Source organism: Coturnix japonica, chromosome 5, assembly GCF_054131305.1.
Source record: "Coturnix japonica strain WE chromosome 5, WE-NBRP24, whole genome shotgun sequence".
NCBI lineage: Eukaryota > Metazoa > Chordata > Aves > Galliformes > Phasianidae > Coturnix > Coturnix japonica.
This window is the reverse complement of record NC_140667.1, coordinates 42,497,685-42,524,349: the sequence shown is the minus strand read 5'-3', so window position 1 is coordinate 42,524,349 and position 26,665 is coordinate 42,497,685. Positions and strand designations below refer to the sequence as shown.

Sequence of the window (26,665 nt, the reverse complement as noted above, 5' to 3'; positions counted from 1 at the left end):
TTTTTTTCTTCCCCTTGTTCCCAGGTGACTCACAACCAGGAGAATGTCTTCGACTTGCAGTGGCTGGAGCTCCCAGACATGGCCCCGGAAGAACTGGAGTCTCTCTCCAGGAATATGGTGTTCCACCTCAAGAGGCTCATTGATGAGAGGGATGAGTGCACGGAGGTACAGTGACTTCTCTCCCATGTAGTGCTCACGTGGAGCACTAGTTAAAAAGCTCTTATATTTTGTTCCCTGAGTTTCTGTTTCTTCTGTGCCTTCCTTCTATACATCAGAAAACCTGTAAAAAGACTTTGTCTTTCCCATTCTCACATAAACATTGAAGTGTGATGAAATGATTGGTAAGAGAAGTGCATACAGTGAATATACCAAAATATTTGCAGTTGTGACTTTGTCTTGATTTTTGTCTCTGCATGTCTGCTTAGCTCTTTATTTTAAGAGTGATTGCTTGCCTGACTCTCCAGTGATATTTACCATGGTGGGTTCCAGTGTCTGCTTTTTTCCCTGTGTCAAACCAGGCCTTTCTATTGCTGACTAATCAGTTCGTCTCACTTCAGATCTCTGCAGGAGGCTTCTCCACTTCTTTTTATCTGTTCATTTTCTGTCATGCATTTCACTTTGTGATTGTGTTAGTTAAACCTGTTAATAGTTACAGTTTATATGAGTTCTAAAAAAAAACCAAAAACTGGCTGCTTTGAGCACTGGAAGGGAAATGTTTTGATGGTCTGAGCGCGGTGGAGATTGTTCTCCTTTGTCTGAACTTTCCACCTTACTATCAGTTGAATTCTGTAGGATAACAACTTAATAATTTTCTACATTTATACATCATTTTTAGATGTTTCAAAACCAGTGTGTAATTATTACTACTTATCTTGTGACTCTGTGCTTTTTCTGTATTTCCAGGTGATTGTAGATCTCACACAAGAGAGGGACTATCTACAGTCTCAGCAACCACCAAATACTCTGAAGGCATCAAGTCCAGATTCTTCTCCAAACCCAGCCAACCCACTTTCTAATGAGGACAAGCAGCACCTTGCAGTTGAGCTGGCAGACACGAAGGCTAAACTGAGAAGGATTCGGCAGGAGCTGTGAGTCACCAGTGACTTGTGCTTCTAGGCAGACTGTGTATTAAGTCTTCTGTATCCTGAAAGTGCAGTTGCCTGTCAGCTTCAGCATATTGACTTTCATGAGGGCTCTCATGAAATCATGTCATTCACATGACACATACAGATAAAGATTATCTGTAGTAGTAGGAAGCTAGAATGAATGATCCATCATCCTTTTTTTTTTTTAAATTTATCTTTAAACACAGAGTGATAGCTGCTTTTTCTTTTCATCTGTCATCTCTTTCTTCCTCTCTTTAAAGTGCCAGTAGTTATTGGTGGGAAGTCCAGAGCTAGCTACAGTGGTGGCAGTGCCAATGAGTTTTTAAACACAGATAATACAAAAGAAATGAAGTTACAATTTCACAACTGTGATATATGTGATTTCACAAGAAAATACACTTTACTTTATGAACTTATCATGCCATGAAGGAAACTCCATTTTCAGAATATGCTGGAGGGCTTCTGTTTGCTATTCTGGATTCTCAGCAGGGTTCATGTATTCAGTATGGTTTCAGAAAAAAAAAAATCTTTCTTTTTAAGTTCTTTCTAATCCTTTTTCAGGGAAGAGAAATCCGAGCAGCTTGTGGATTGTAAACATGAAGTTGAGCAGCTCACCCTAGAGCTGCAAAAAATAAAACAAGAGGTAAGGTGGGCTCATTTCACTGGAAATAACTCCTTTATTCTAAAGCTAAAAATACCAGTCTGTATTTTTAATGAAGAATTCAAGCTGTTGGACAGTTATGAGTGTGGCATACTGCACTTTCTGCTTAACCGGTGAGAATGTTCAGCTTGCAAATAGTCTAGTAATGCCTGAAGCTTATGCAATGTCAGGCATTGCAAATGTGAGTCCTGCAAAGCTGTTATACCTCTTAATCTTGTAGAAAATTTACTGGTTAGTAGGTGTATCGTCTTACTCTTGCACTGGGAAGAATGTAATTTGCCTACTCTTAAGAAAAAGAAAGTCTTAAAGGGTATGCTTTCAATGTGTTTTTAACTTAGATTTTTCCCCCTGACTATCCACTTATCTCTTAGAATATCCACCTGGCCTCAGATGCTCGTTCTGCCCGAGCATACAGAGATGAGCTGGACTCCCTGAGAGAAAAGGCAAATCGCGTGGAGAGACTTGAGATGGAACTTGTTCGATGCAAAGAGAAACTTCATGATGTGGATTTTTACAAAGCTCGCATGGAGGCAAGTGAAAATGAAGTGCTGAGTAATCCTTAATGTTTGGCTTTTGTTGTATTACCAGTTCGTGTGTCATTTGTCATTGAGCTGACTGTAGCAAAACATGAGAGCAACTGGAAACTCTTTAACACGCCTTTTTGCAACTCTTGCATGCAGTAGAAAGAGAAAATCTGGATCTGTCTTATTGCCTTGAATAGGGCATGTCAATGAGAAACGCATACCTTTGTTCCCATAATAATTAGTTATTCATCTTAGTTACCTGCAGCTATGCCCATCCTGCAGTTGAATTTCATGTTGAAAGGGACGTTGAAGATCATCTAGACAAATAGATCGTTCACAGCATTGCTGACTCTAAATTGAGGTCAGGTTGCTCTTATTTTCTTTCCTTTCAGCGCTCTGAGCTTTTGTTACCTAAACTCTCAATCAGACATCTATGTAATATGTCTGCCAATGTCAAATAAAGATCTAGACTTACTAAACACACTGAAGTTCTGTAACGACCACCTCGCAATGGTTAAGTAAAATCCTGATTCTGAGATACAGGAGCAGTGTTGAAGCTCTCATTTGCTAGGATGAGAACATGTGGTATTTCAGCTTGATATACCTTACTTCTTAAGCAGTTGGTTTTTTGTGTGTTTGTTTTTGGCAAAAGTTGTTGCTGCCACAGAGGCTGAGCTTTTCTAATGTGTGATGGGATTGAACAGCTGTCTGCAAGCTGTTCTTTTCTTTAGAATAGCCAGAATGTTTCACATTCTTAGCACCACTTTCCATTATTGATCAAACCTTGGCACAACCATTAAGTGGCAGATTTGTACAGTGGTAGAATTAGTCAAACTCCATTGGTTTCATGCTGATACATTCAGGGGATTCCACAAGGCATTCTTCTGTCTTTTTTTGTCATCATGGAGTAACATAGAGGCTGTTCATAGCAGTCAGTATCCAACTCTCCTCAGTCCTTGGAGTTTTCTCTTAGTATCTCAAATCCTGCACATACCCAAGTAAAGGACTAAAGGCTGTGACTGAGTTCAGTGTCTGCTCAGATTCCTCCCAATTCTTCAAAAACTGTTTGTCTCACTGTTACAGGTTGTAAAATTTGTGCAGGTATGTTCATGTTTTTAACCACTAGGCTGTACCTGAGCTCCAAGACTTAAGACTCAGATTGATTTCACAGAGGCTCAGGAGCAAGTAGATGCATAAAGTGCACTGTAAGCCGCATTTCTGTGGTACCTTAAAGCTCCTAGGGCTTTCTCAAGGTTGTCAATAAGCGGTGTGAAATCAGTAAGAGGAAAGTGATTTCAGCTTTGTGTGTCAGTACAGAAAGCTACTAAGTGGATGTTTGAAAATCTTTTCCTTCATGTTGTTCATGTACACCTTTGGCAGTTTGTGCAAAGAACATGAAAGGTGCTCTATGCATGACACTGTGACAAGCTTTAGGCATTGTTAGCAAGATTGTAAGTATTTTCTGGAAGCATTTGATACAAATCAGCTGTGGCAGCAGGAAGAGATTTAAGGAACTATTGCAGGAGTGCTAAAGAAGCAAGTTTGTCTTTTCTGTATGTGAACCTAATGCATGGAAGAATGTTTGTTGGTTTCCTTCTCTGTATTTTTTGACAAAGTTATTCTGAAAAAGCATTCCAATTTGACCATCTTTAAAGGAATATAGGGATGAATGTGTTTAGACACCTTCCCGCAGAGACAGCTTAGTGAAGTCCTAAGTGTGAGTTTGGAGGCCTGGACATAATGCAGGACTTCTCTCCAGCATAAAGCTTCCCCTCCAGCATTCCTCTCCATGGAACCTGGTGCAGCTCCAGGAGATCAGATAATTTTCAGAGGCCAGGGAATCTGTCTTGCCTATTCCAATTCCTTCTTGTTGCGGTTGCATTTCCGCACAAGATGCTGGGAGAAATTTCTGTGAACATTTTAAAAATGCAAAAGTATCTTTATGTTTTCATACCTCTTAACTAAGGCAAGGATTGACTGTCACAAGGTGTTTATCATGGCTCAGCAGGGGCAGAGTCTGAACTGTAGAAGGGTGGAGTTTGAACCCTGTTTAATAACTAGGTCTGGATGTGCATACAAATTTTCTAGTTTTAAACAATCTGATTGCTACTTTAGTTACTGAAAATGTCTCTCAGTACGGTGCAACACACCCTGATTGTGCAACCACTTACTCCTGGACTGAACTGTAACCGTATGAGCACACCATGCCATTCTTAAAGCTACTTCAGGGCACGGTGATACACGATCAGAAGGCAGTGTGTTGTTTTAGAAATGTAGTTACAAAATCAGGCTTATGTATGATGGGTATGAAACCATCATAATTTAAGTTGAATCTCTTGTCTGTTACATTCAGTATGTTTTCAGAAATAAACAAACAAACCCATAGCCAGCTATTATTGCTGCTGACTTAAAATTAAGCTCAGTTTAAAAATAAACTCACAGTGAAAGAAAAACACTTATCTCTGATGGGACCATCACTACACCATGACCACCTGCTGAATTTCTGGCCAGCAGGAGTGGTTTGTAGCTCAGTGTGTTATTAGGCTGACTGTCTTCTGTGGTGAGTTCTCAGGCATTAATGCTGATGCATTGTAGTTAGAGCAGTTCTACCTTTAAGGCTTTGAGGCACAACTCTGCAAGATCCCGCGGAGTAATTATTTAAATTACATGAACTTCTCGGTGTTAAGGCAACCTAAGATCATGGGATGTGTATACCAATGAGCAGTGTTGGCCTTGCCATAGCTGGCATTTTCACCAGGTTATTAATTTAAGATGTCTTCAGAGCTGTTGTGAACCAACATGTCCGCTCCTCCTGGGTGCTCAGTGAAAAGTATTCCGGTCTTCCATATATTGCAGCTCACAGTGCTGTGTGGTTTGTACCAGAGCCTGGATTACATGTATGTACTTGGCGCATAGCTGAACTTTTTATGAGTCTCTAAAATAACAACTGGTTCCTGCTCGGTAGGCAGTTTTGGGCATAGTTCTGAGACCATGTTTTTGAGGTCAGACACAACCTTCCTTTTTAGGGCTGTAGTCAGGATTGAGTGTGACAATATAGCGGAGTAAACTACTCACATTGCTGTTTTTTTATGGATATTCTGGCAGCTTAAACAACATTCAGCATGTTTTGTGTTGCGTACTTCCTCTGGTCTGTCATCTGTTAGGTGTCAGTCTTTTTAGCTTTGTCTACCCTGAAGTGACCCAGTTACATCAGACTTGGCCCAAAATGCCATTTCCATAAAATTAGTGTTTTATTATAATTATTATTTTAGTTACTTGCTTACTCAGACGTTTCACTTGTGGTGGTTGAAGCACTTCACCAGCACTGACGGTCCTGTCCTTTTAGTGCTGCTGTAGTGGGGAGTTGATTCCTCTTGTATGATGCAAGTTGGTAGCTGACCCAAGGAGACGTCAAGGGCAGTAGTGTGTGCATAAGGTGGACTTCCATACTATACCATCTTCAGTCAAAATGCAGCAAACAATTAAGATTGCTATATGAGGCTCTAAAATCGTGGCCCCCTGAGCCCAGAAAGTGAGGGGAGTGATTGCCATTAGACATTACTAACTTGCACTTTGTGATTCTTTTTTTTTTTCTTTTTTTTCTTTTTTCTTTTCTGTAAGATCTGAGCCATGCGAGGCTTTTTAAGGCAGACTCTCCCTTCCAGAACTGGGAAGGGTGTTGCTGGTAGAGGAAGTGAAAGCAATTTGCTCATGCCTAATGGTCGCTCAGGAATCTCCTTGGTTTGGATGTTTGTGGTTGGAGAGAGCAGACTTGGACACTGATGTCAGCAGACTTCACATTTGGAATACAGTTGTCCAGGAGTGATCTTCTCTAGAAACGAGCAGTTCATCATTCCTGCATGTGCATTTTCTTTTCTTGTGTATTTAATTGGAGCAGAGGAAGGAGGTGGAGGAAGAGAACAGTAGGCAAAGAAAGATTCTGCCTCTTACCCCATTGTAACTCACCTGTGCTAAAATTTTTCTTGTATCTGTTTAATCTGTTTAAATGCTGATGTGTTCCTTCTGTGGAAAGGTATATCTATGATTGAAGACTTATCTAAAAGTAAAAGATAACTGTGAGATATTATAACTTGAAATAACACGTAATTTAATAACTGTGTCGAACATGAACATGAATGCATCGCCAGATTTTATGCTTTGGACATGGTATTTCTGGAGATTAGGTACTTAAATGCTGTGTAATTAACTTTAGTTTCCAAAGCTACGGCTGCTACAGTATAAGCTGAATTTTTTCTTGGTAATAACAGATTCAGAAGCTTTAGCTGATCAATGGCATGACTTGTGCAGTTAATGTTCGTGTTTATTTTGTGTCTGGTCTTTTTGATCTAGCTCTGTATGATGAAAAAGTCCATCACATGTCTAAAATTCAGGGAAAAACAATAAGGAATTCGTTGTATTTACATTCATTAGTGAATATGAGATAATCAAACATAGAATTGTTTCCTGTTAAATATCAGGTCGACAGCTGTTTTCTTGTTTTTTACCATGTCACTTTATGAAAGTGACTTGGTCTTTGTAAAGTCACTTCACTGAAAGAAGTCAACATTATTTTTCCCTCTCTAGGAGTTAAGAGAAGATAACATCATATTAATTGAAACAAAGGCAATGTTAGAAGAACAGCTAACAATGGCAAGAGCTCGTGTTGATAAGCTGCATGAGATAGAGAAGGAGAATTTGCAGTTGAAATCCAAACTTCATGATGTGGAGCTGGTATGCACTCACTTTCTCATTACACGTTTTTTTTTCTTACTGCATTCTCTGGGTTTGTTTTTTGGATGGTTGAAACCCCCCAAGTTACGAGGCAAATACCTACTTGCTAATCCATATGACATGAGTTAAAGAAGCTCATTACTAATATTCAAGGTTATTTCTGCAATGGTCTCTATAGAGTCAGTGCATGATCATAGAATAATAGAATCATAGAATGGCCTGGGTTGAAAAGGACCACAATGATCATCTAGTTTCAAGCCCAGTCATCACAGACCAGACAAGGCTGCCCAGAGCCACATCAGCTGAGGAGACACCTCAAATTCAGATAGCCTTACCAGTCTTAGCTTTTACTGGCCCTGTCATTACTAAGCATCATCTCCTTCCAGTCACCTTCATTTCAAATATATAATGGACTTATCTATAACTAGGGCTACAGCAAACAGTTAAAGCTGTGCATGTATTTTAATGAAGAGGCTCCCACCATTCAGTGAGGCTATTCTGCCCTCAGTGTGTATTGCTCCATTTAGTAGTTCAGCTGACAGAACAATCTGAGATCATCTGCATATATATTTTTTTTCTCATTCACACACCTTGCACAGGACCGAGACACAGACAAAAAGAGAATTGAAGAGCTTCTGGAGGAGAATATGGTCTTGGAGATTGCACAGAAGCAGAGCATGAACGAATCTGCACACCTCGGCTGGGAACTGGAACAACTGTCTAAAAGCACAGATCTTGCTGATAGTGAGTACCAATTGGGGTTGTTGGTGTTGTATTTCCGTTTGTGGCCTCTGAAATAATACAGAGGTCACTTGACTGCAAAGGGAACAAAAGAGTTCAAGCTTAGGAACTTCATTTGGAGTATTTCCCTTCCTGAGCCACCTGACTTTGAACTTAGTTACTGGGAACTTCTAAAATGTCTTCCTTCAAACTTCTTTTTCTTATGAAATTATTAAAATGCTTTCTTTTTGTGTTGGTTGTCACTGCAAGAGTGACTCTAAAATGATAAAGAGAAATTAACAAAAGAAAGCTTTGCATATGACACAGCAGAAATGTCACACTGAATACGAGATACTTCTAACTGAATGGCGGGGAGGAGCATGTGATCTTTAGTATTCTTCAGTACAATTAGTGCAGACAGTTAGCTAGCTTTAAATCCCAGGAAGTAGTGTATGCTGAAGTCATTTATTTTTACTAGATACTGAAAAATGTGTATGGGTAGAATAACTGGCTGACTATTTTTTTTTGAATGGTTGATTTGATTTCCATAACCACCACAAACACAACTAACACTCCCTTTGCTAGTCAGGTTTTATCATTGTTTGCTGTGTCTAACATCTGTGCTGTTTATAATACCAGCCTAAACAGCACCGTTAAAGAGAAATTTGGAAATACAGAATATTTTGTGGAGTTCGGTATGCAGATTGTATTGATTTATTCACCCGATTCTGATAAAACTGGTATATTTGTGTTTGTGTATCAGGAATAATTTAACTGAAGACAAAAGGCATACATTTGAGCAAGGAAATAGTCTGTTTTCAGTAAAGCTACTTAAAAGAATGATTTTGTTTTCTGAAATAAATCCGAGTTATCTTTTTGTGATTAATGTCTATTTAATTGTTGTTTTCAATAAATAATCATGCAGAGCAGGTTCACCTTAGCATTAAAAATGAATGGCAGTCAATTCCTCCTTACTTGTAATCAAGGCTGTTAGTCACAGAAATAGTGAAGGGAAAAGTACTGTTGCCTCAAAACTTAGGAATTTTGTTGAACTTTTTTTCAGGAAAATGTAAAACTATCTGATTTTTTGCCTTGTTTCAAGTAGCTGCTTTTGGCCTCTTGCTGATTTGGTTTATTTAATGATGTAGTAGAAGAAACAATGCTAGTTTTGTTCTTCAGTTTTTCTAGCAGTGGAACTCTAGAACTTCTTGGCTATGATTGTCTTTGTAAAAGTGAATCTTAAAGACCTAGAAAGGAAGATACTGATCAGTTGATTAGAGCCTTCTTCTAATTCTCATGTTTCAACAGCTAGGAAGTCTTTTGTGTTTGAGCTGAATGAATGTGCTTCAAGTCGCATACTGAAGCTAGAGAAGGATAATCAGAGCTTGCAGAACACAATCCAAGAGCTGAGAGATGCCTCCTTGACCTCCAGAGAGAGCAGCCTAAAGTTTGTGGAACTGGAAAAGGAAAATCAACAGCTTAGCAAAAAGGTAATCCTTGCTTAGAGGAACAAACAGAGCTCTTTAGTTTTTGAGCGTAGTGTGCGCAGGCCTTTACAGCATTCCTGAATGATGAGGGATTCACTGATACTCTCCGTAAGACTGGGCATGTTTCTGGCCTCCTCTAATTAATCTTGTTCTGACAGTAGTGTATTATATTGCCTTCTACTTTTCCATCTACTTAGGTAAATCATTGCAAGCAAAAGCAGCTGTTTCATAAAAGCAACCTTACAGTGCTCATTTGCCAATCAGATTGTACTGTTGATTTTGTCCCTTTTTCTCATCTTCTGGCTGTCAGTAATATTTGGTGTACCAGGTGACGATGCCACAACCCTTTTGAAATTTCATTTTCATTTGAAAGATTTGACTTACATGAAAATATTAAAAAAAAAACAACAAAAAAACCAGAATTTAAGTTAGCTTAGTCTATTTTTCTTTGCTGTCCATAGTCCTGGATCAGCTCTTTAACTTGTCATTTTGGCCCCTAGATGAAGATGCTCCAACATTTTCCTCCCTGCAAATATCTGGTTTCTTTTAATCCCAGGTAGCAAACATGCCATTGTTTTTTACATGTGTTTGTCTATATTATACTGTATTATTAACTGTTATTACATTTAGCTCAAATGCCAGCTCAGCCTTTGTGTGAAATGTAGTGGTCTGTTCACCTCCAACTAATAGACCCATTTTTGTCTGACTATTCTGAACTCTGATGAGTTGAGCCAAATGGGAAAAAGAGAATGCTTGCCAGTCTGAATATTGAAAACAAACTCCCTATCATTTTTTTCCACGTTCCCACCTTTGACGTATCACCAAGAGAACATACTCCACTTCTCGCCCACTGCTGCTATAAATTATGTGTGCAACACTAATACGTGGAGTCCTCTGACCTGCATATGGGGTAACAATGCTTTGAAGGGCAAGGTGAGGAAGAATTTTTATATGCAATGCTGATCATAAATTAGTGGATTGTACCTATCAGCATGTCAGCTTTTCTGCCAGGGGGAACCAGGATCCGTCACTGGATTGCTCAACCTTCTGCAGAGATTCCTTTGCTGCCAAGTTGAGAGACTAGTTCTGCTTCTTGGCTTTCTTCTGTGTGCAAAGAAAATGGAAAAAATTCAGTTTACTCCTGCTTCCATGCACACTTTTATGACCCTTTGTGTATGAGTAATTCACTCTAGCTCGTAATTTAAATGCTTAAAATTTGAGATCAAGAAATATAAAGCACTCAGCAGATACCTGTGGTGTGCAGCAATTTGAGTCATTTGAACAACTGTGGTCAATCTTTGGCTTTGCCACAGGCACATTCCTGTGGGCACCACCAGTTATGGCGCTGCACTGTATTGGTGCTGGCAGCTGTGATTCCAGCATTAGTCTGATGTTTTCAGTGATGGTGAATGTGTTGACATGGTGGGGTCACCTACAGGTTTGGTAGTAAGATAATAGCCAGTCATGGGGAATGCTTGTGTGGTGTGAAGGGGACCACTGTAGATATTAAACCAACAAGAATGAGAGAAAATGGCAGTTAAAAAAACTACTTTCAAGAACAGCTCAAGTGTGTGGAAGGGTATAAATTGAGCTCTATCAGAGAAACACAAAGTGTGATGGGAGTTGCTGCCTAGCTGCACATCTCCTGTTCAGGAATATCTATGAAGAATAAACATAGCTGTACTCTATAGTCTGTTGTCTTCCAGCATATGGAGATCTGATATAAAATAATCCTGATGTGTGGTGGTTGAGTTGATATTTTTTTAATCCTTTCTTCCTTAAACCTACTTTTGTATTACTCTTACACATCTCCTTGATTAGAGGATATGATTGTCAACAGAGGAAGTCTCTGCTCATAATTACTGAGTGTTTCCTGTAGTATGAAGAGGAGAGAGCAATTCTAAAGAGCAGTTAAAGATGCAAACGAAGAACAAGAAATAAGTTTTCTTTCAATTCTGTGTGATTTTAAAAGCAAACCAAAAATCCTTATTGTGATACCTGTGGTAAAGTCATTTCACTATCATCATCCACTGGCAAGAGAGTTAGCAAGAACTGTGACCAGAGTATGCTTGGCTGTCTACTGATCTACTGCTTGGAAAGGTCACGTAGCCGGAATGGGATTATTTAGGTAGCACTAGAGGGGGTGGTATGAAAGAAAAGTCTTGTACATCTTTTTCTTTGAGGGGAACTGGTTCTAGAAAACTCCTCTCTGGTGGTCTAGTAGCAGCAGACCCAGTAAGTGTCTGTTCTCCCTGCATTCTGAACTTCTTTGAATGAAACAAGTTGTAATTTCTTACTTGTCTCCAGTGTTCTCGGAAGTGCTAAGTAACTCAGCAATAGCTTGTCTTCATGAGCTCATGTTCCAGTCTTTTCTGAACAGCTCCTTCGAGACCAATGATTCTAAACACAGTCACATTTTTAAATGTTAAGCCCTTCTTATCTCGGATCTGGGCAGCCTCTGCTTGTTTAAACACTTCCTGTAATGAGGCAGATGTTGATACAGGCAGAGCCCAGCCTCTGGCTATTTCCCACTTGTAAGAATAATCGTTAATAACATTCTCATTGACGTTTTCACTGTTGGCAAAGTTCATAATACCACCACAGAAAGTTAAGCTGTAGGGTTTCACAGTACTTTAGAAGGATAAAAAGGAATATTTCCTGAACTGGAGATCCTGGCTCTTTGAATCTCTGGCTTCAAAACAGCTGCTGCTTTACAGTGCCCAGTTCATTATTAGTATAGCTTTCGAAAGGGGGTAGTAAGAGGACATCATTCACTGTAAGACTGGGCTCTTGTTCACAAGAGTCACCTGCTGGGAAAACAGAGGACCAACATACCATAGGGAGAGAGAAGGTAAACTTGGAAACCAGTTTTCCTTTGTTCATTGCTTTATAAAATTCTTTTGCTCACTGAACTGTTCTAAGAACCTTCTTGGTATTTGCCGGTTAAGCAAGGCCATCAATGATGGGGAAGAGCAGGAGGAGACAAGTCCCTCTGAAAAGTAAGCATCAGAAATTGTAGCCACTGACAGGAGCAAAATAGCACTGAGGCAGGGGAGTCATTTTTCACCACTGTGTGCCTTATCCTAATAAGCACTATGAGAAAATTCAACTCTGTCTTCAAACTGCCCTTCAAGAAGGGAAGGATTATATCCTACAGCCATAGTCGTCATCTCATTCGTTGGTTGAGTACTTTTAAGTGTGGGCTGTCATCATATCAGGCTGTGGCTGATGTGTTTTGCTGAATTCTCTCCAAACAGATTGAGAAGCTGCAAAATCAAATTGAAAAAGAGAAGCAAAGTCATCAGGATCTGGAGACACTGAGTGAAGAGCTGATAAAAGAGAAAGAACAGCTACAGGTTGTCATGGAGACTCTGAAAGCTGACAAAGACAGACAGGTGCAGACTTCACGAATGTAATCTAAAAGCGTGTGCTCAGTAGTGGGAATTTATTGATGTCATTTAGAGTGTTTGGTTCTCTCAGGGATACAGGGCAATTTGAGAGCTATTATACATACATTTAACTTGTTCAAATGTAGGTAAAAGTTTTCTTTGAGCAAAAAAGCTCAGTGTATTTTGATACTACTGCTTCTCCTGTTGCCATAAGGACATCTTCTGTTCTTACAACAGCCTGTCTTCCTTCTTTAAGGAAAAAAGCCCTGAACTTTACTAAATGGACTCTGACTGGCTTTAGGATAGGCAGATAAAACTACATATTGTTGTAGAAGACTGGTTTTCTGCCAGCTGGATGTCTTGACTTTATTTATTCTATTAAATCTCTTAGTATTTTAAAAGTATGCTGAGAAAACATTTACATCTTCTGGATTTGTATTTTGAATGCCTCTCAGCACTTAAATGCAGTGCCATGAAGCCATTCTGTTACAGACTCATGCCAGACGTCATCTGTATTAAGTAGACCAATGAAGAAAACACATAAGTACATCATTGAAAGGCAGGGTGTATATTTTTGTATTGGAATTCATTCCAAGATTTGTGAGATGAAGGTTAAATAACAAATTGCCTTGTTCGTGTGGTGCTTTTCATACTGAAGGAATCTTATGCAGGCTTCTGCCTGGGAAATCGCGCTTTACCACTGAAATCATGAGTTTCAATTAGGTTGCATATGGATTCTTTGCAGTAACAACGAATGAATGGCACACAGGTAGAACAAGAAGTAAAAACAACAGCATTGTCAGTCACCAGAAGAGGACAGATTCTGATTTTTCAGGCCCAAGTCCTGTTTAGTTTTTGTTTATTTTTTAGATAAGGATTGCAAATTGCAGTCTAAGTTGCAATTTCTTCAGCTGGATTCCAACCAGTTACCTAAATATACAGCATTTACCGAAAGTGTATCTTTAGTGAGATACATCACTGCTGCAAATTTTCCATACTTTCAGGGTTTCTGAAGTCTTATCAGGGAAAATTTGGGTCTTCAACTCACAGGGATGTAAACCTAAACAAAAAGGTAACATATGATTGATAACAAATCATCCTCTCCAAGGGTGTTCCCCAAAGGCCTTCTGTTTCCTTTCTCTGCCTGCTTAGACCTTTCCTGGTAGGAAGAATACAGCAGCATTTTTCAGTTCATCAGAGTACCAAGTACCAGAGGTAGCAACTTTTTAATTAGTTTTGGTTGTTGGTTTAGCTCAGAAATTTCTCTTGTCTTAAATGGATATTTTTATTAACAAGGAGCCAGCTACTTTAGAACTAAATTATGGTGAATGTGTAGCACTCACATGACTTATTTTCATTTTGTTTATGTAGATAAAGGACCTTAAACAAGAAAATGATCACCTGAATCAAGTGGTCTTATCCCTGAGACAAAGATCTCAAGTGAGCAGTGAGGCAAGAGTGAAAGATATTGAGAAAGAGAACAAGATCCTTCATGAAACAGTTACGGAAACTAGTTCCAAAGTCAACAAGCTAGAATTTGAGAAGAAACAGTTGCAAAAGGATTTTGACCAGGTTAAAGAAAAAGTAGAAAGAGTGGAAGAAATGGAGAAAGAGCTCCACCGGCTGGAGAAGGAGAATGAACAGCTCACAAAGAAAGCAACAGCAATGAAAACAGTGTCAAAAAAAGTTGAAGTTCTTCAGCAGGAAAATTGGGATCTGGAAATGGAAAATAAGAAACTCAGAAAATCCCTGGACACATTGCAGAACGTTTCCATCCGGCTTGGGGACCTGGAAAGGGACAACAAGCAGTTGGATGAAGAAAACCTGGAGCTTAGAAGAGTTGTGGAGACCATGAGATTTACCAGCACAAAAATGGCACAAATAGAAGCAGAAAATAAAGATTTGGAGAGGGAAAAAGAGGACTTAAGGAAGAATGTGGAAATGTTGAAAGTGCTGAGTAAGAAATCAGAAAGGCTGGAGCTAAGTTATCAGAGTATCAACTCTGAAAACCAGAGACTTCAGCAAATGCTGGAGAACAGCAACAAAAAGATCCAGGAGCTAGAAAAAGACGTACAGGCGACAGAGAGTGAAAATCAAGTCCTTCAGAGAAACCTTGAAGAGCTGAAGATTTCTGCCAAAAGACTCGAAAGATTAGAAAAAGAGAACAAGGCCCTAGAACAAGAAATATCTCAGCTTGAGAAGGACAAAAAACTGCTGGAGAAAGAAACAAAACGGCTTTGGCAGCAAGTGGAGCTGAAAGATGCTATTTTGGATGATAGTACAGTAAAGTTGGCAGTTGCTGAGAAAGAAAACAAGACACTAGAAAAGGAAATAGCTCAATTCAGAGATTCATCTAATAAGCTGAAAGAATTTGAAAAGGACAACAAAGATCTCATAAAGCAAGTTACAATTGATAAAAGAACACTAGCTACACTGAGAGAGGTAAGAAAAATAGTAATAATACAACACTGTTTTATATTTCAACTCTGTGAAGTAGCAAAGGAGGCCATCTGTCCTATGACTGCTTATGACTATATAAGAGACCTTCACAGGCTTGCTAGGAAGCACTGCATAATGTTGTTGGAAGGTGCAGCCTTCCAGAAACTTCGTAGCCACAAATTAGAGTGTCTCCAAATGAAGTATTCTTAATGCAGAGTAGTTCTAACACAGCTCCCACGTCACTCATACTTTCTCTAAGGCTGATTACCAAATTGTTTGCTTGCATGAAAGTTCCAGTAGATGAGCTCTTAAGCGTGGAAATGAGAGCATTTGTTAAGAACATGTTAACATTCCCATTCTAAAACAGGCTTCTCTGGGACATGAACCATCCCAGGTAACCAACCTGGCCCTTTCACTAACAGCTGAACTGAACTTTGCTTTAGGTCTTCCTGGATTGTTTTTCCCCCAAAAGATTCCATACTGAACAAAAGAGTCCTAAGCAGCTCTGTTAATAAGCAGCAGTGATCTCTTCCTGTACCTGTGTCCAGTGCAGCATGCAGTGTTCACACTTTTGCCTGTAGTCATCTTTGAAATATAAACCATTTGCATTACCACGTTGGCAAACCAACAATTTGTGTGCCAGAGCCTGGAAACCTTATAAATGGTCTGTGAGCTGAATCAGGCTATTGCAGCTTTCTGTCATTGCCTGCTCCAGCTGCTGTCATCCTGCCAGAAACAGGATTTCCTGTGAAAGAGCATTTAAAGTAAAACTGTCAGTGTTACAGTAGCTTGGTGAAATGAATAAGTTTAGCAAGGCTAATGCAGTAAGCAATTACTTTTTTGGGGATTTGGTTTTATTGAAGCAGTAGTGTAATTTTCTGGATGAAAGATATTTATCAGAAACAAGTTGCCTCTTTCCTGCTTTCCATAAAAATAAACAGAATAATGGCATTTCTGAAGAGAATCCTTTATAATCTTTCAGTTGTCAAACAGCTGTGAACTTCCAGTTATGCAGTTCGTGCACAAACATATCTTATTTTCCTTCTCCCATTTACCTTCTGCAGAAGAGTTCCTGCATGTTGAAGAAGGGATCTGTTTACAAAGCGTAGATTAACATTGATCTTAACATTTTTTTCCTTTTGTTGTTGAAGCATGTGACTAAATCTATCACATCACAGAACTGCTGAATTCCTGCGTGTGTTTAACAATGTATATGTTACTGCGGTTTTATTCTTACTTCTGTTTGGGATTCCATTTTTTTTTTTCTTTCTTGATTTGCTTCAGTAATTTTGTGCTTTTTCCAGTCTTCAGTGGTATGGTTTGCACTTCAGAAAATGTTGAGTGTCAGGAACATTTTAACTTCGCAGTGCACCAGCAATGATTTGCCCTTATTAAACGTGTGGCTGGTACTGTCCTCACTTCTGTTTGGACTCAGAGAGGTGAGAACTCCCTCTGGTGGTGCCGAGTGCCCTGAGCTGCACACATCACAAGTCCCTTCTGCTGGCAGCAGGCAGGAGTCTCCTGGCCTGCACACATCCCCTCTTTCAACAGGCGGGCAGGATTCCAACACTGGCAGTAGTAAATCAGTACAGTGAGCAAGACCAAGGTCAAAAGAAGAGTTCTTCAGATTTATTCTGAGTAAGCTATAAATAAAAGCTATCAGTTTAATTCGGCACTTGGCTGACACTGATGAAGAATTTTAGCTGACCTGCTTGGGACTAGGATTTTATCTAACAACTTTTTTCTGGTGTTCTTGAAAAAAACTGTATTGTGCTGGATAGCGATCACCACCCTTTGCACGGCAGCTAATTATTTAGTACTGTTGCAGGATTTGGTTCTGGAGAAGCTGAAAAGTCAACAGTTGTCTAGTGAGCTCGACAAATTGAGCCTGGAACTGGAGAAGATAGGATTGAGCAAAGAGCTGCTGCTACAGGATGACAATGGCAATGATGACACGTGAGGAAACTGAGTTCTTCTAATCATTCTTTTGACTACGAAGGCCTTTCCTCAGCTGAATTCCCAAGTCCTCTCTTCCATTTTGGTTCTCATTTGTCTCTCTTCAGTTATCCATACCCATATTTCTCACATAAAGCATGTTTTTCTATATTATGCTTGGCAATATGCTGCAAGTTTTGCAAAATCTCTTCTTGGGAGGATGGAGGAAGTGCCATTATGGCTGTCCATGCCAGCCAACCCCTTTGTCAAGCAGCTAGATAGATATTCTGGTGATCCTCTGTGTATGTTCCTCCTAGTATTCTTTATAAGTAACAATAGTGCTTAAGTGTCCATTAGATGGTGTGTGCCATGACTGAGTAGTAGGTGATCCAACCAGCTCTTAATATAAGCACACATTATTCCTAAGAAACTCCAGATTGCAAGTTCTGTAGCTGTGAACAAAGAAACCCCAACAGGAAATGCATACCGGCCTCTTGGTAAGACTTAGTTAGAGAAGCAAACTCACCTTCCAGGAGACTTTAGGGCTTATTGCAGATTTTTCTCTGAATTAAATTGTAAAGAGACATGAGAAGAAATTTATAGAGTAATTATGGCAAATTATGTAATTATGGCAAAAAAAAATAATACTTTAAATTATGTAGCTGTTAGATATTTCCTTAGAACTATGCTATGCTTGCGTGGTCCTTGTTAAAATTGACTGAATTTTCTTAAAGTCAGTTCCCCAGCTATAATATATCAGAGGGATCTGCAGCAGTAGGGGAACAAGTGAACATATAGTATAGAAATGTACAGTGTAGCTTACGATGAGACAAAGTCTTCTATATAGATGGTTTCTCATTTCTTATTGACAGCCAGTAGGAAGTTATTCTCTTGTCTTTCAGAAAATACAGGATTCTGGAAAGCAAAACTGAATCAGCACTGAAAACAACACTAGCTGTGAAAGAGGAAAAGATTGCAGTACTGGAAGCTCAAGTGAAAGATACTCTGAACTTGAACCAGCAGTTACAAAATGATCTAAATATGGTAAGAGTGGTTCTGCATGTTCATTTTAAAAGTGAGCAAGAACAAGTTGTATGTATTTTTCTCTCCTACAACATTCACACATCTTGCAAAAACTTTTCTGATATAACTGCTTTTGCTTGTATCAGTATACATAATGACACCAATTTCATAGAATTGTAGAATCATAGAATTGCTAAGGTTGGAAAAGACTTTCAAGATAGTCAAATCCAACCGCAACCTGACCATACTACTCTAACAACCCTCCACTTAATCATGTCCCTGAACACCACATCCAAACAGTTTTTAAACACTTTCAGGGATGGTAACTCAACCTCCTCCCTGGTGAGTCTGCTCCAGTGCTAAACAGCCCTTTCTATAAAGAAGTGTTTCCTGATAACCAGCCTAAAACTCCTGTGGCACAACTTGAGGCCATTTCCCCTTGTCCTGTCACCAGTGAGAAGAGATCAACTCCGCTCTCACTGCAATCACCTTTCAGATATTGTAAGAGAGCAATAAGGTCTCCCCTCAGCCTCCTTTTCCCCAAACTAAACAGCCCCAGTTCCTTCAGTCTCTTCTTGTATGACATATTCTCCAAGCCCCTCACAAACCCTGTTGCCCTTCTTTGAACCTGCTCCAGCACTTCAATGTTCTTTATGTATAGAGGTGCCCATAACTGAACACAGTACTTGAGGTGGGGCCTCACCAGCCCTGAGTACAGGGACAGGATTACTTCTCTGGTCCTGCTCACCACACTATTCCTGATTCAAGCCAGGATGTTATTGTCCTACTTGGCCACCTGGACACATTGCTGGCTCATATTCAGCTGACTGATCATCAGTACACCAACGTCCCTTTCTGTCAGACAGCTTTCCAGCCACTCCTGCCCAAGCCTGTAGGGTTGCCTGTGGTGGTTGTGACCAAAATGCAGGATCTGACACTTGACCCTATTGAAACTCACGCAGTTTGCCTTGGCCCATCGATCTAGTCTATCCAGGTCCTTCTGTAGTGCCTTTCTCCCCTCTGGTATATCAACATTCCTTCCTTACTTGGTGTTATCACATTTTAGGAAAATTACTAGGCTGAGTTCCGTGGCAGAAATTTAAGGTAAGGACTGCTTGGAGATCTGTTTCCCAAGGTTGTTTTTTTTTATTGCCATAGTATTATTTTTCTGTCTTGTTTAATGAAAGTGTAGTCTGAAGAACAATGCATTTTGAACTTCCCACCCAAGAACAGGCTGCCTGTTAGGTGACAGTGAGTTTTAGTCAGAAAGCACCTTACAGCTAGCAAACAGACATGGATTCCTCCACCTGTTTCTTAGTTTCCCTGACTGTGAAGTGAGGATAAATGGTCCTTCAGTCCTTTGAAGTTAAAGAGAAGAAATGCATACCATATATTTGTTAATATGAAATCTCACAACTGAATCAGTGGTAAAGGTATTTCATTATTTGTTTTGAAGATAAAGAAGGACTTCGATGCACTTAAGCAGATGCATCAGGATGGGCAGCAAGCTCAGAATTCACTGAAATATTCTACAGAGAAGCTCATTCCCAACCACCAAATCAATGAGAAATTGGACACGGGACACCGAGAGGCTACCATGGAGCTGCTGAAATTGAAAGACAGGGCAATAGAATTGGAAAGGAATGTAAGCTTTCTATTTCCTGTTACCCCTCAGACTTCCTTGTGACAATGAGTAGGTTATTGGCACCTGGGTTTTGAACTTAGAGGAATCTGGTGGGTTTTCTGGAGCACCTGATTCTACCACATTTTTCTGGTATCTCACAGGATTTCTCAAAGCCCAAGACATAGGACTTTTACGTCCTGAATAACGTCTCTGTAGGGATGAATCCCAGGTATCGACATCTGTTATACTTTCATTTATTTATGGAAAGTGGTATCTGATTGCAGAATGATCTTTGCTGATTAGTTCTCATCCTTTTCAGGCGATCAGGCCAGCTGTTTTGTTTCTTCCTATCACCCCTTCAATCCTATCTCTCTTTCAGAATGCAGCCCTGCATACTGAGAAGCAGCTACTTAAAGAACAGCTGAAGCATTTGGAAACACAGAATGTCTCCTTCAACAATCAGATCTTGACACTACAGAAGCAAAACATGTTCCTTCAGGAACACAATACTGCCCTGCAGACGCAGACAGCCAAACTGCAGGTCAGAATAGCTTTGAACTTCTATGCAAGATGTAAAGATGAGTTCCAGAAGGTGGAGCTTAGATTGAGACCTGAATTTCTCCAAGCTAGAAGGGAAATTAACTCTATAGCTACTATCTGGATTTATTTTTATTATAAATGTTGTTACTTAGAAATTTCTAGAATAAAGTAACAATGCAGCAAAATACCAAAATACCAATGTTATTTCAGAAGTTGTACTAAAATAAAAGCATATATGCTGTTTTCCTGTTAATGCTATATCTGTGAAGAAGACCTTGGAAGGAACGGGAAGTGGGCACAATTTATCTCCAGGTGGCATTGTAGCTATGGGTTCTGATGGTAATTTTTAGACTTCAGATAATGTGTTGAAGTTGTTGGTGGAAAGCAGATTCTATTGCATGTTCCAGTAGGTGTAAGTAACGCTTGCTTTTTGTTTGAGAAACTTTAGGTAGAAAATTCAACCCTCAGCTCCCAGAGTGCTTCGTTGATGGCCCAGAATGCTTTACTCCAGAATCAGCAAACAGCCAAGGAGAACGAAAATGAAAACCTGCTGAAGCAGAAGGAGCAACTTAAAGCCGAATATGAATCACTGCTTCAAGACCACGAACACCTTGCTTCATTACATGAACATCAGTCCACAGAATATGAATTGCTAATAAACCAGCACAGCTGCCTGAAAACCTTGCACAAAAACCTGGACCTAGAACACAAAGGTCTTGGAGAGAGGTATGTTCACTGTGCAGGAGAGGTAGGATACACCCATGCTACAGTCTTAGTCTTAATTGTTGGCTTCCAATTATAAAGAGAAATTACTGTTCCATTAGAGTAACTTTTTCCTTTGAAAATGAGCTTTCCTATTCTTGCTGTTATTAGGAGATAAGATGAGGATACATGCAAAGCTGTAGATTTCAGGCCTCTGATGGTGGCAGGCCATGGGTGACTGATGATATCTAGCATACCTGAGTTTGGGTCTTGGGGATGCTTGATTAGAAGTAGCTTAAATTACTTTCCTTCAGCTAAGGATCTTTGCTATAACAACGTTCTGCCTTAAAAGATTTTTCTAGTTCTAGCAGGTAGTATCTTTTGTAGTCATACAGTGATATATCTATAAGTCAGCTGGGTAATTACCTGATTACATGTATCTTGGCGAACAGAATAAATAATTGAAGACTATGTGTACATTCAACCTCGTGACAGGGGAGGCTCTCCGAAGGAACCTGTGTTGAGGTAGCTCTGAGATAGTGATGTATTATTTATTTTCATCTATCTCTACAGTCTAAGGTTTCAGCTTCAGGCCCTTCAGCTGAACTGTGAAATCAGAATGTTCTCTTCATTATTTAGTCACTAGTTACAGTCAGTTTTCTGACAGTTGTCTGTGGGTTGAACAATATAAATACTGTAGTACTACAAAAATGCCTCTCTACCTCAAAATATTGAATATATTTTATATATTTTTGCCCTCAAAATAACTGTATTCACACTCAGTTTCTGTGCAGGAGCACAAGTTGAGTTCATAGTAAGTCAGTGTTGATCCTTCAGAATGGATTTAAACCTGGTGCTAAACTTCTTCCTGAATATAGCAGATCTGGACAATATAATGTGCAATAGATTTTGATAAAGAAGTATTGTAGAACCGTAGTAAACCTACTGTGATTAAAGTGTCCACCAGGGTTGTGTGACAGGACAGCTGCTTGGATGTCAACTAAATGAGCTGTAAATGATTACACAGACACTGTTCCTGCTTACCAAATCTCTCAGACTGATTAATGATTCTCTTTGATACAGGCTATTATCACAATACAGTGTGTAGGGGCGGTTTGTTAGACAGCGTTTATTGATGAGTACCAAATATTAAACAGTCCTGACCTAAGGAAAAGAGCAGCCTTCTAAAAATAGGCTATCTCTAGAAATAAGTGATCAAATCACCATTGTAAATGTAAACCACTTGGACTCCATTACTGAGATATGACTGTCAGTGAGAGACAGATGGTGACCTCCTGTATACTCAAAGCAGGTTTGTTTTGGCAGTTTTAAGAGTGTAGTGTCCTTTTCAGCAGGTCAGCTTGCAAAGAGGCTTGTCAGGGTGAGTTGTCCGAAGGACAGCCTGCATCTCCATTTGACTGTCAGTCAGAAGAAACAAGCAGCTTCAGTTTGCTTTGGGACTCCTACCTTCGTGTACAGCCAAGGTCACTGAGGTTACATATGTAGGTCATACTTGACACAGTCAGAATATTTTCTGAACCTGAGCAAACTTCTTGAAAGCTTCCTCAGCTGCAGCAAAATGCCTGATGTAGCCCAGTAAACCATGGAGATGTAGGTTTGATTTAGAAGGAAAAGTATCTTTAGTATGTCAGGTTAGTATGTTAGGACCATTTACCAGTAGTACCAATTTCTTCTGCAGTGAGCACAGAAAGGCTGGACCTCTTCTGCCTGCATTTTTAAGATAATTTACATATTGCTCATTACTAAAGGGACTTAATAACTTAGTATTGACAATTGATTGGCAGACACTTGAGCTTTTCTATGTGGCTTACTCTGGAGAGGACTGTAAACTGACAAACTGACAGAGATGCTGGAAAAAATCATCTTGCTGGAAATGCAGAATCCCTGCTGTGCAAAGTTACATATTGCAGGGATTTGTATTAATATGTTCTGGCTGTACAGAGGTGGATAGGGTAATCTCTGCTAAGAGACAGAGAGTGGAGTTTGTCTTCTCAGGCTCTAGATTGGAACACGATCTTTCTTAAATCCGTCTTGGAGCTCAGTGTGAAAACTTCCTTTGCATTCAGGTTCTTCCATTTGTTGTACAGACATTGAATTTGAAATGTCCTGAGGCTGAATGAATGAAGAGTAAAAATAAAGATAATTAAACTCCAATGCTGCCACTGGGAATGAATAGTCTAAAGCAGCTTTTGTGTGAGAGACAGGTACTTTTCTGTGCGGCCCTTCAATGGGGCTGGAATTTGGGACAGGCTGTAATTTGACTCTGGGAGGAAGAAAATAGTAGCCTGAAAGAAAAACAAGCTGGCAGGAATCGGTGTGTTTGGTGCTGTCTGCTGCTTTTGTTTTTGTTTTGAAGATTTAGTGGCTGCAGAGTGACTGTGCTCTGCTGAGATGAGAGTCAGCAGTGGCAGAGGAGACATATGCAGGTGATGCTTGTTCACTCCTGTTCAGGAACTGCTTTATCAATGCTTTGTCACTCAGTTGCTGTTTTTAAAATGCAGAAGTGGTGATTCTCTGTGCCTGATGCAGGTGTATCTGCCAGGGATACTTTGGGGCAATATCCTGTATTCGTTAACACAGTAAAATGTGCTGGTGAATTTGGCATCCACTGTACCAGTGTCTCCAGTGGTTTCTGCTTGTGTATGTGTGGCCACAAGAGGAAAAAAATTTACTCACAGCTTCCAGGTGTACAAAGTGGTCTCAATCCACCTCAAATTCTGCACAGTGTTTCCTGAATGCAGGCAGCTTAGCAGCTCCAGGGAAGCTGAGCCCACCTAATCCATGCTGTGCCGTGCTCAGTTATTCCATGATCCAGAGATGGATATTTTGCAGACTTATGGACAAAGCTGTTTCCATGCATACTGTGGAATTATTCAGCCTTGGTAAATTTTCGAGCACACACATTTGTACAAAACTGAACAGACAGGTAATACTAATTTCTGCTGTGCTGCCTATTAACTAATCCTAAAATAGATGAAGAAAAATGCATAAGAGAGCTGCTATTTGCCTTTCATAGATACAACAGTTTAATGAAACAGAAGGCAGAACTGGAAGAGCTGGAACTAGCTCTGAAAACTGAGAGGGAGGTCCTGCAAGAAGAAAGGAGATCAAATGCAATAACTGCTGGGGAAAATCAGAAGCTGAGAGAGGAACTGGACAGGTATGGCTCCCTCACTAAACTCCTGTAACTGTCATTGAAAAGTCAGCAATGCAAAATACACGTTTTGGCTGCTGCTTTGTATTAATTGTAACTCCAAAATACTCTTGTTAACACATCTGTTATTTTTTTTCTCAGTTTGGTCTTATAATTTGTTCATTTTGTTTAACTTGTTTTAGGTTATCAGCTTCGTGGATACTGTGAAAAAAAAAAGGTGCTTCATATATGATCTGATTCTGGGACTTTTGCTTGTTCAAAATATGCTTCCACTTGTGGTCCTGTTCGCAAATCCCTCTGTACTGAGTTGCTTCCAGCACCTGTTTTTAAGCAGAACTGCAAATACCCACAGCTCTCTGTAGAGTTATTTGAAATGGTCTCTACTCTTTTTTATTTCCCCTGTAGAAAAAACTACATTATGTCTTTTATACAGTTTTCTTTAGTTCTGGGAGTTAATGTAGCTAATTCTTTTCTGCAGCCAAAAGAAAGCTGCCATTTGTTGGTAGTCTAGAAAAACTTAATCCTTGTTATTAATAATGGACTTAGTGATTCACATGATCGCTGCATGATTGTGAACTTGTACCAAACTCACTGGTTGAGGTAGCATCCAAAACTAACATAATGTAACAGTAGAATGAACAACTGTTTGTCCTAGACCTTCTGATGTTAAGTGATACACTTTTATTTGGAGTGTTCAGAATCTATGCTTTTGAGAACGGGGATCTGATTATAGCCCTGAAGAATGATCATGATGGCGCTAGAGACAGGCATTGGCTTATCCATTTTCTTCATTGAGACTGCGATTGAGCTTTAAAACAGGCTCCCCTGGGCAGCCTCCAGCTGCCAGAGTTCAAGAAGTGGCTGGACAACATCCTCAGTATTGTGGTCCAGTTTTTGGGTGGTCATTTTTGGAGCTGGGACTTGATGATCCCTATGGGTCCCTTCCAACTTGAGATATTCTGTAATTCTACAATTCCTGTTCAATTCTGAGTGTTAGAATCAATTCAGTGACACCGCTCAAAGGCCTGTTGAGAAAAAGCTTGTTACTCCAAGGTTTCAAGTTCAAACAGCATCAGATTGAATCATGTTTAAGCATTAAACCTTCAGTTCAGTCACAAAAGTTTTGTATGTTGTCCGAGTTTAATTTACCCTAGTACACTGCTGAGTCCTGCAGACGTCGTTTCCTTGAGCCTTCTGGTTTCAATCCAGTTTTTCTAGGAATGAGGGAGTACATTGCAAAATGGTATTTACAGTGCTGAAAGAGAGGAAGATGTAGCTGATTAAAAATATTTTATAATGCTACTACAACTTAATTAAAGTTGTTTTTATGTGACAAGAATAACAGTATTTTTAGGGGTCATTAGAACTTAATGTTTGATTTGATGACAGCTGCACACTTCAAATGTGGTCTTTGAATGTGAGGCATTTTGTACGAAGCATTCTTCACAAGCCTGTTGGTTTTTTTCATGTTTAGGGTGAATTTCTTGCACAGCCAACTAAAGGCAGAATATGAAGGGCTGCATTCACACACTAAAGAACTGAAAACTTCCTTGAACAACTCTCAGCTAGAGCTGAATCGTTGGCAGGCTCGCTATGATGAGCTGAAAGAACAGCACCAGTCCATGGATATCTCTCTAACCAAGCTGGATAACCACTGTGAGGTGAGTAGCAATAGGTAGGTACGCTTGCTGGATTTCTGCATCTGTTGTTTGAAATTTCTGATAAATGTATGGAAAGTCAAGCTATGTTGTTATATGGGCATGCTGTTATATACTCTAGAGTTGATCAGTTTGTATCCTAGGTTGCTCTGCTGTTGTGTTTGCTTGGTTGTGTTGTTGCTACAGAGAAGCCAAGTGTAAGGAAGAAATTCACCTGTCTGTCTTGTTTAACAGCTGCTGTCACGTCTCAAGGGAAATCTGGAAGAAGAGAATCATCATCTTCTAAGTCAGATTCAGATGCTGAACCAGCAGAATCAGATGTTACTGGAGCAGAACATGGAGAACAAGGATCAGTATCATGAAGAACAGAAACAATACATGTAAGAAACAAGTTGTGAACCCTGAGAAAGTGTTTTAGACAACCATAGAATACTAATCATCTATCAGTAGAAAAAGGGAGAGCAAAAGTCTGATAGATCTACTTTATGCCTACTTATTGAAGGGAATATTCAGAAGATTTTCTATAATGGGAATATGCTACAAAATTGCTTTGTATTGCCTTACACAAAAGGGTACTCAGGAGGTATCTGTACAAGTACAGCTCTTTTCAAATAGTTCAAATGAATGCACGTGGAAAACTTAGCTGTAGAAGTTGGGATGCTAAACCCATTGGTACTTCTCAAAGAAATTTGAAGAACCTGAAGAAGGGCTGAGTTGCAGCAAGAGTCTATTCTTATTAGCTTTGTGTTTCGGTTTCCTAAGTAAAGCTATGTCTGTGAGTGATTTGTCAGTGGAATGTTAATAAGAATGAACAATCAGCAAACAAATTTAAAAGAAATTAAATTAATCCTAACATCCACTGGCCAAAAAAGCTTCTTCAGTTGTTTACTGAGGAATCTAACATAAATCTACTGTTACTCTTCCACCTTTTGTGCTTATTGCACAAACGTC

At 39.6% G+C, this 26,665-nt stretch overlaps 1 protein-coding gene across 9 annotated transcripts in view; it reads left to right on the top strand.

Moving 5' to 3' along the window:
- The window catches only part of CCDC88C (coiled-coil and HOOK domain protein 88C), a 78,883-nt gene that overhangs the window by 39,408 nt on the left and 12,810 nt on the right, over positions 1 to 26,665 (top strand). For 6 of the 9 annotated variants that reach the window (XM_085549372.1, XM_015865274.3, XM_015865271.3 and 3 more), the window contains 17 exons: positions 25 to 165; positions 904 to 1,088; positions 1,668 to 1,749; positions 2,139 to 2,297; positions 6,876 to 7,022; positions 7,622 to 7,766; positions 9,051 to 9,232; positions 12,487 to 12,624; positions 13,990 to 15,060; positions 16,886 to 17,013; positions 17,895 to 18,036; positions 19,472 to 19,660; positions 20,019 to 20,180; positions 20,628 to 20,905; positions 23,919 to 24,062; positions 25,531 to 25,717; positions 25,949 to 26,094. In XM_085549372.1, coding sequence (XP_085405498.1) covers positions 25 to 165; positions 904 to 1,088; positions 1,668 to 1,749; positions 2,139 to 2,297; positions 6,876 to 7,022; positions 7,622 to 7,766; positions 9,051 to 9,232; positions 12,487 to 12,624; positions 13,990 to 15,060; positions 16,886 to 17,013; positions 17,895 to 18,036; positions 19,472 to 19,660; positions 20,019 to 20,180; positions 20,628 to 20,905; positions 23,919 to 24,062; positions 25,531 to 25,717; positions 25,949 to 26,094 — 3,626 coding nt within the window. The remainder of the gene's footprint in view (positions 1 to 24; positions 166 to 903; positions 1,089 to 1,667; positions 1,750 to 2,138; positions 2,298 to 6,875; positions 7,023 to 7,621; positions 7,767 to 9,050; positions 9,233 to 12,486; positions 12,625 to 13,989; positions 15,061 to 16,885; positions 17,014 to 17,894; positions 18,037 to 19,471; positions 19,661 to 20,018; positions 20,181 to 20,627; positions 20,906 to 23,918; positions 24,063 to 25,530; positions 25,718 to 25,948; positions 26,095 to 26,665) is intronic. The other 3 variants (XM_085549377.1, XM_015865273.3, XM_085549373.1) reach the window with 2 other exon arrangements.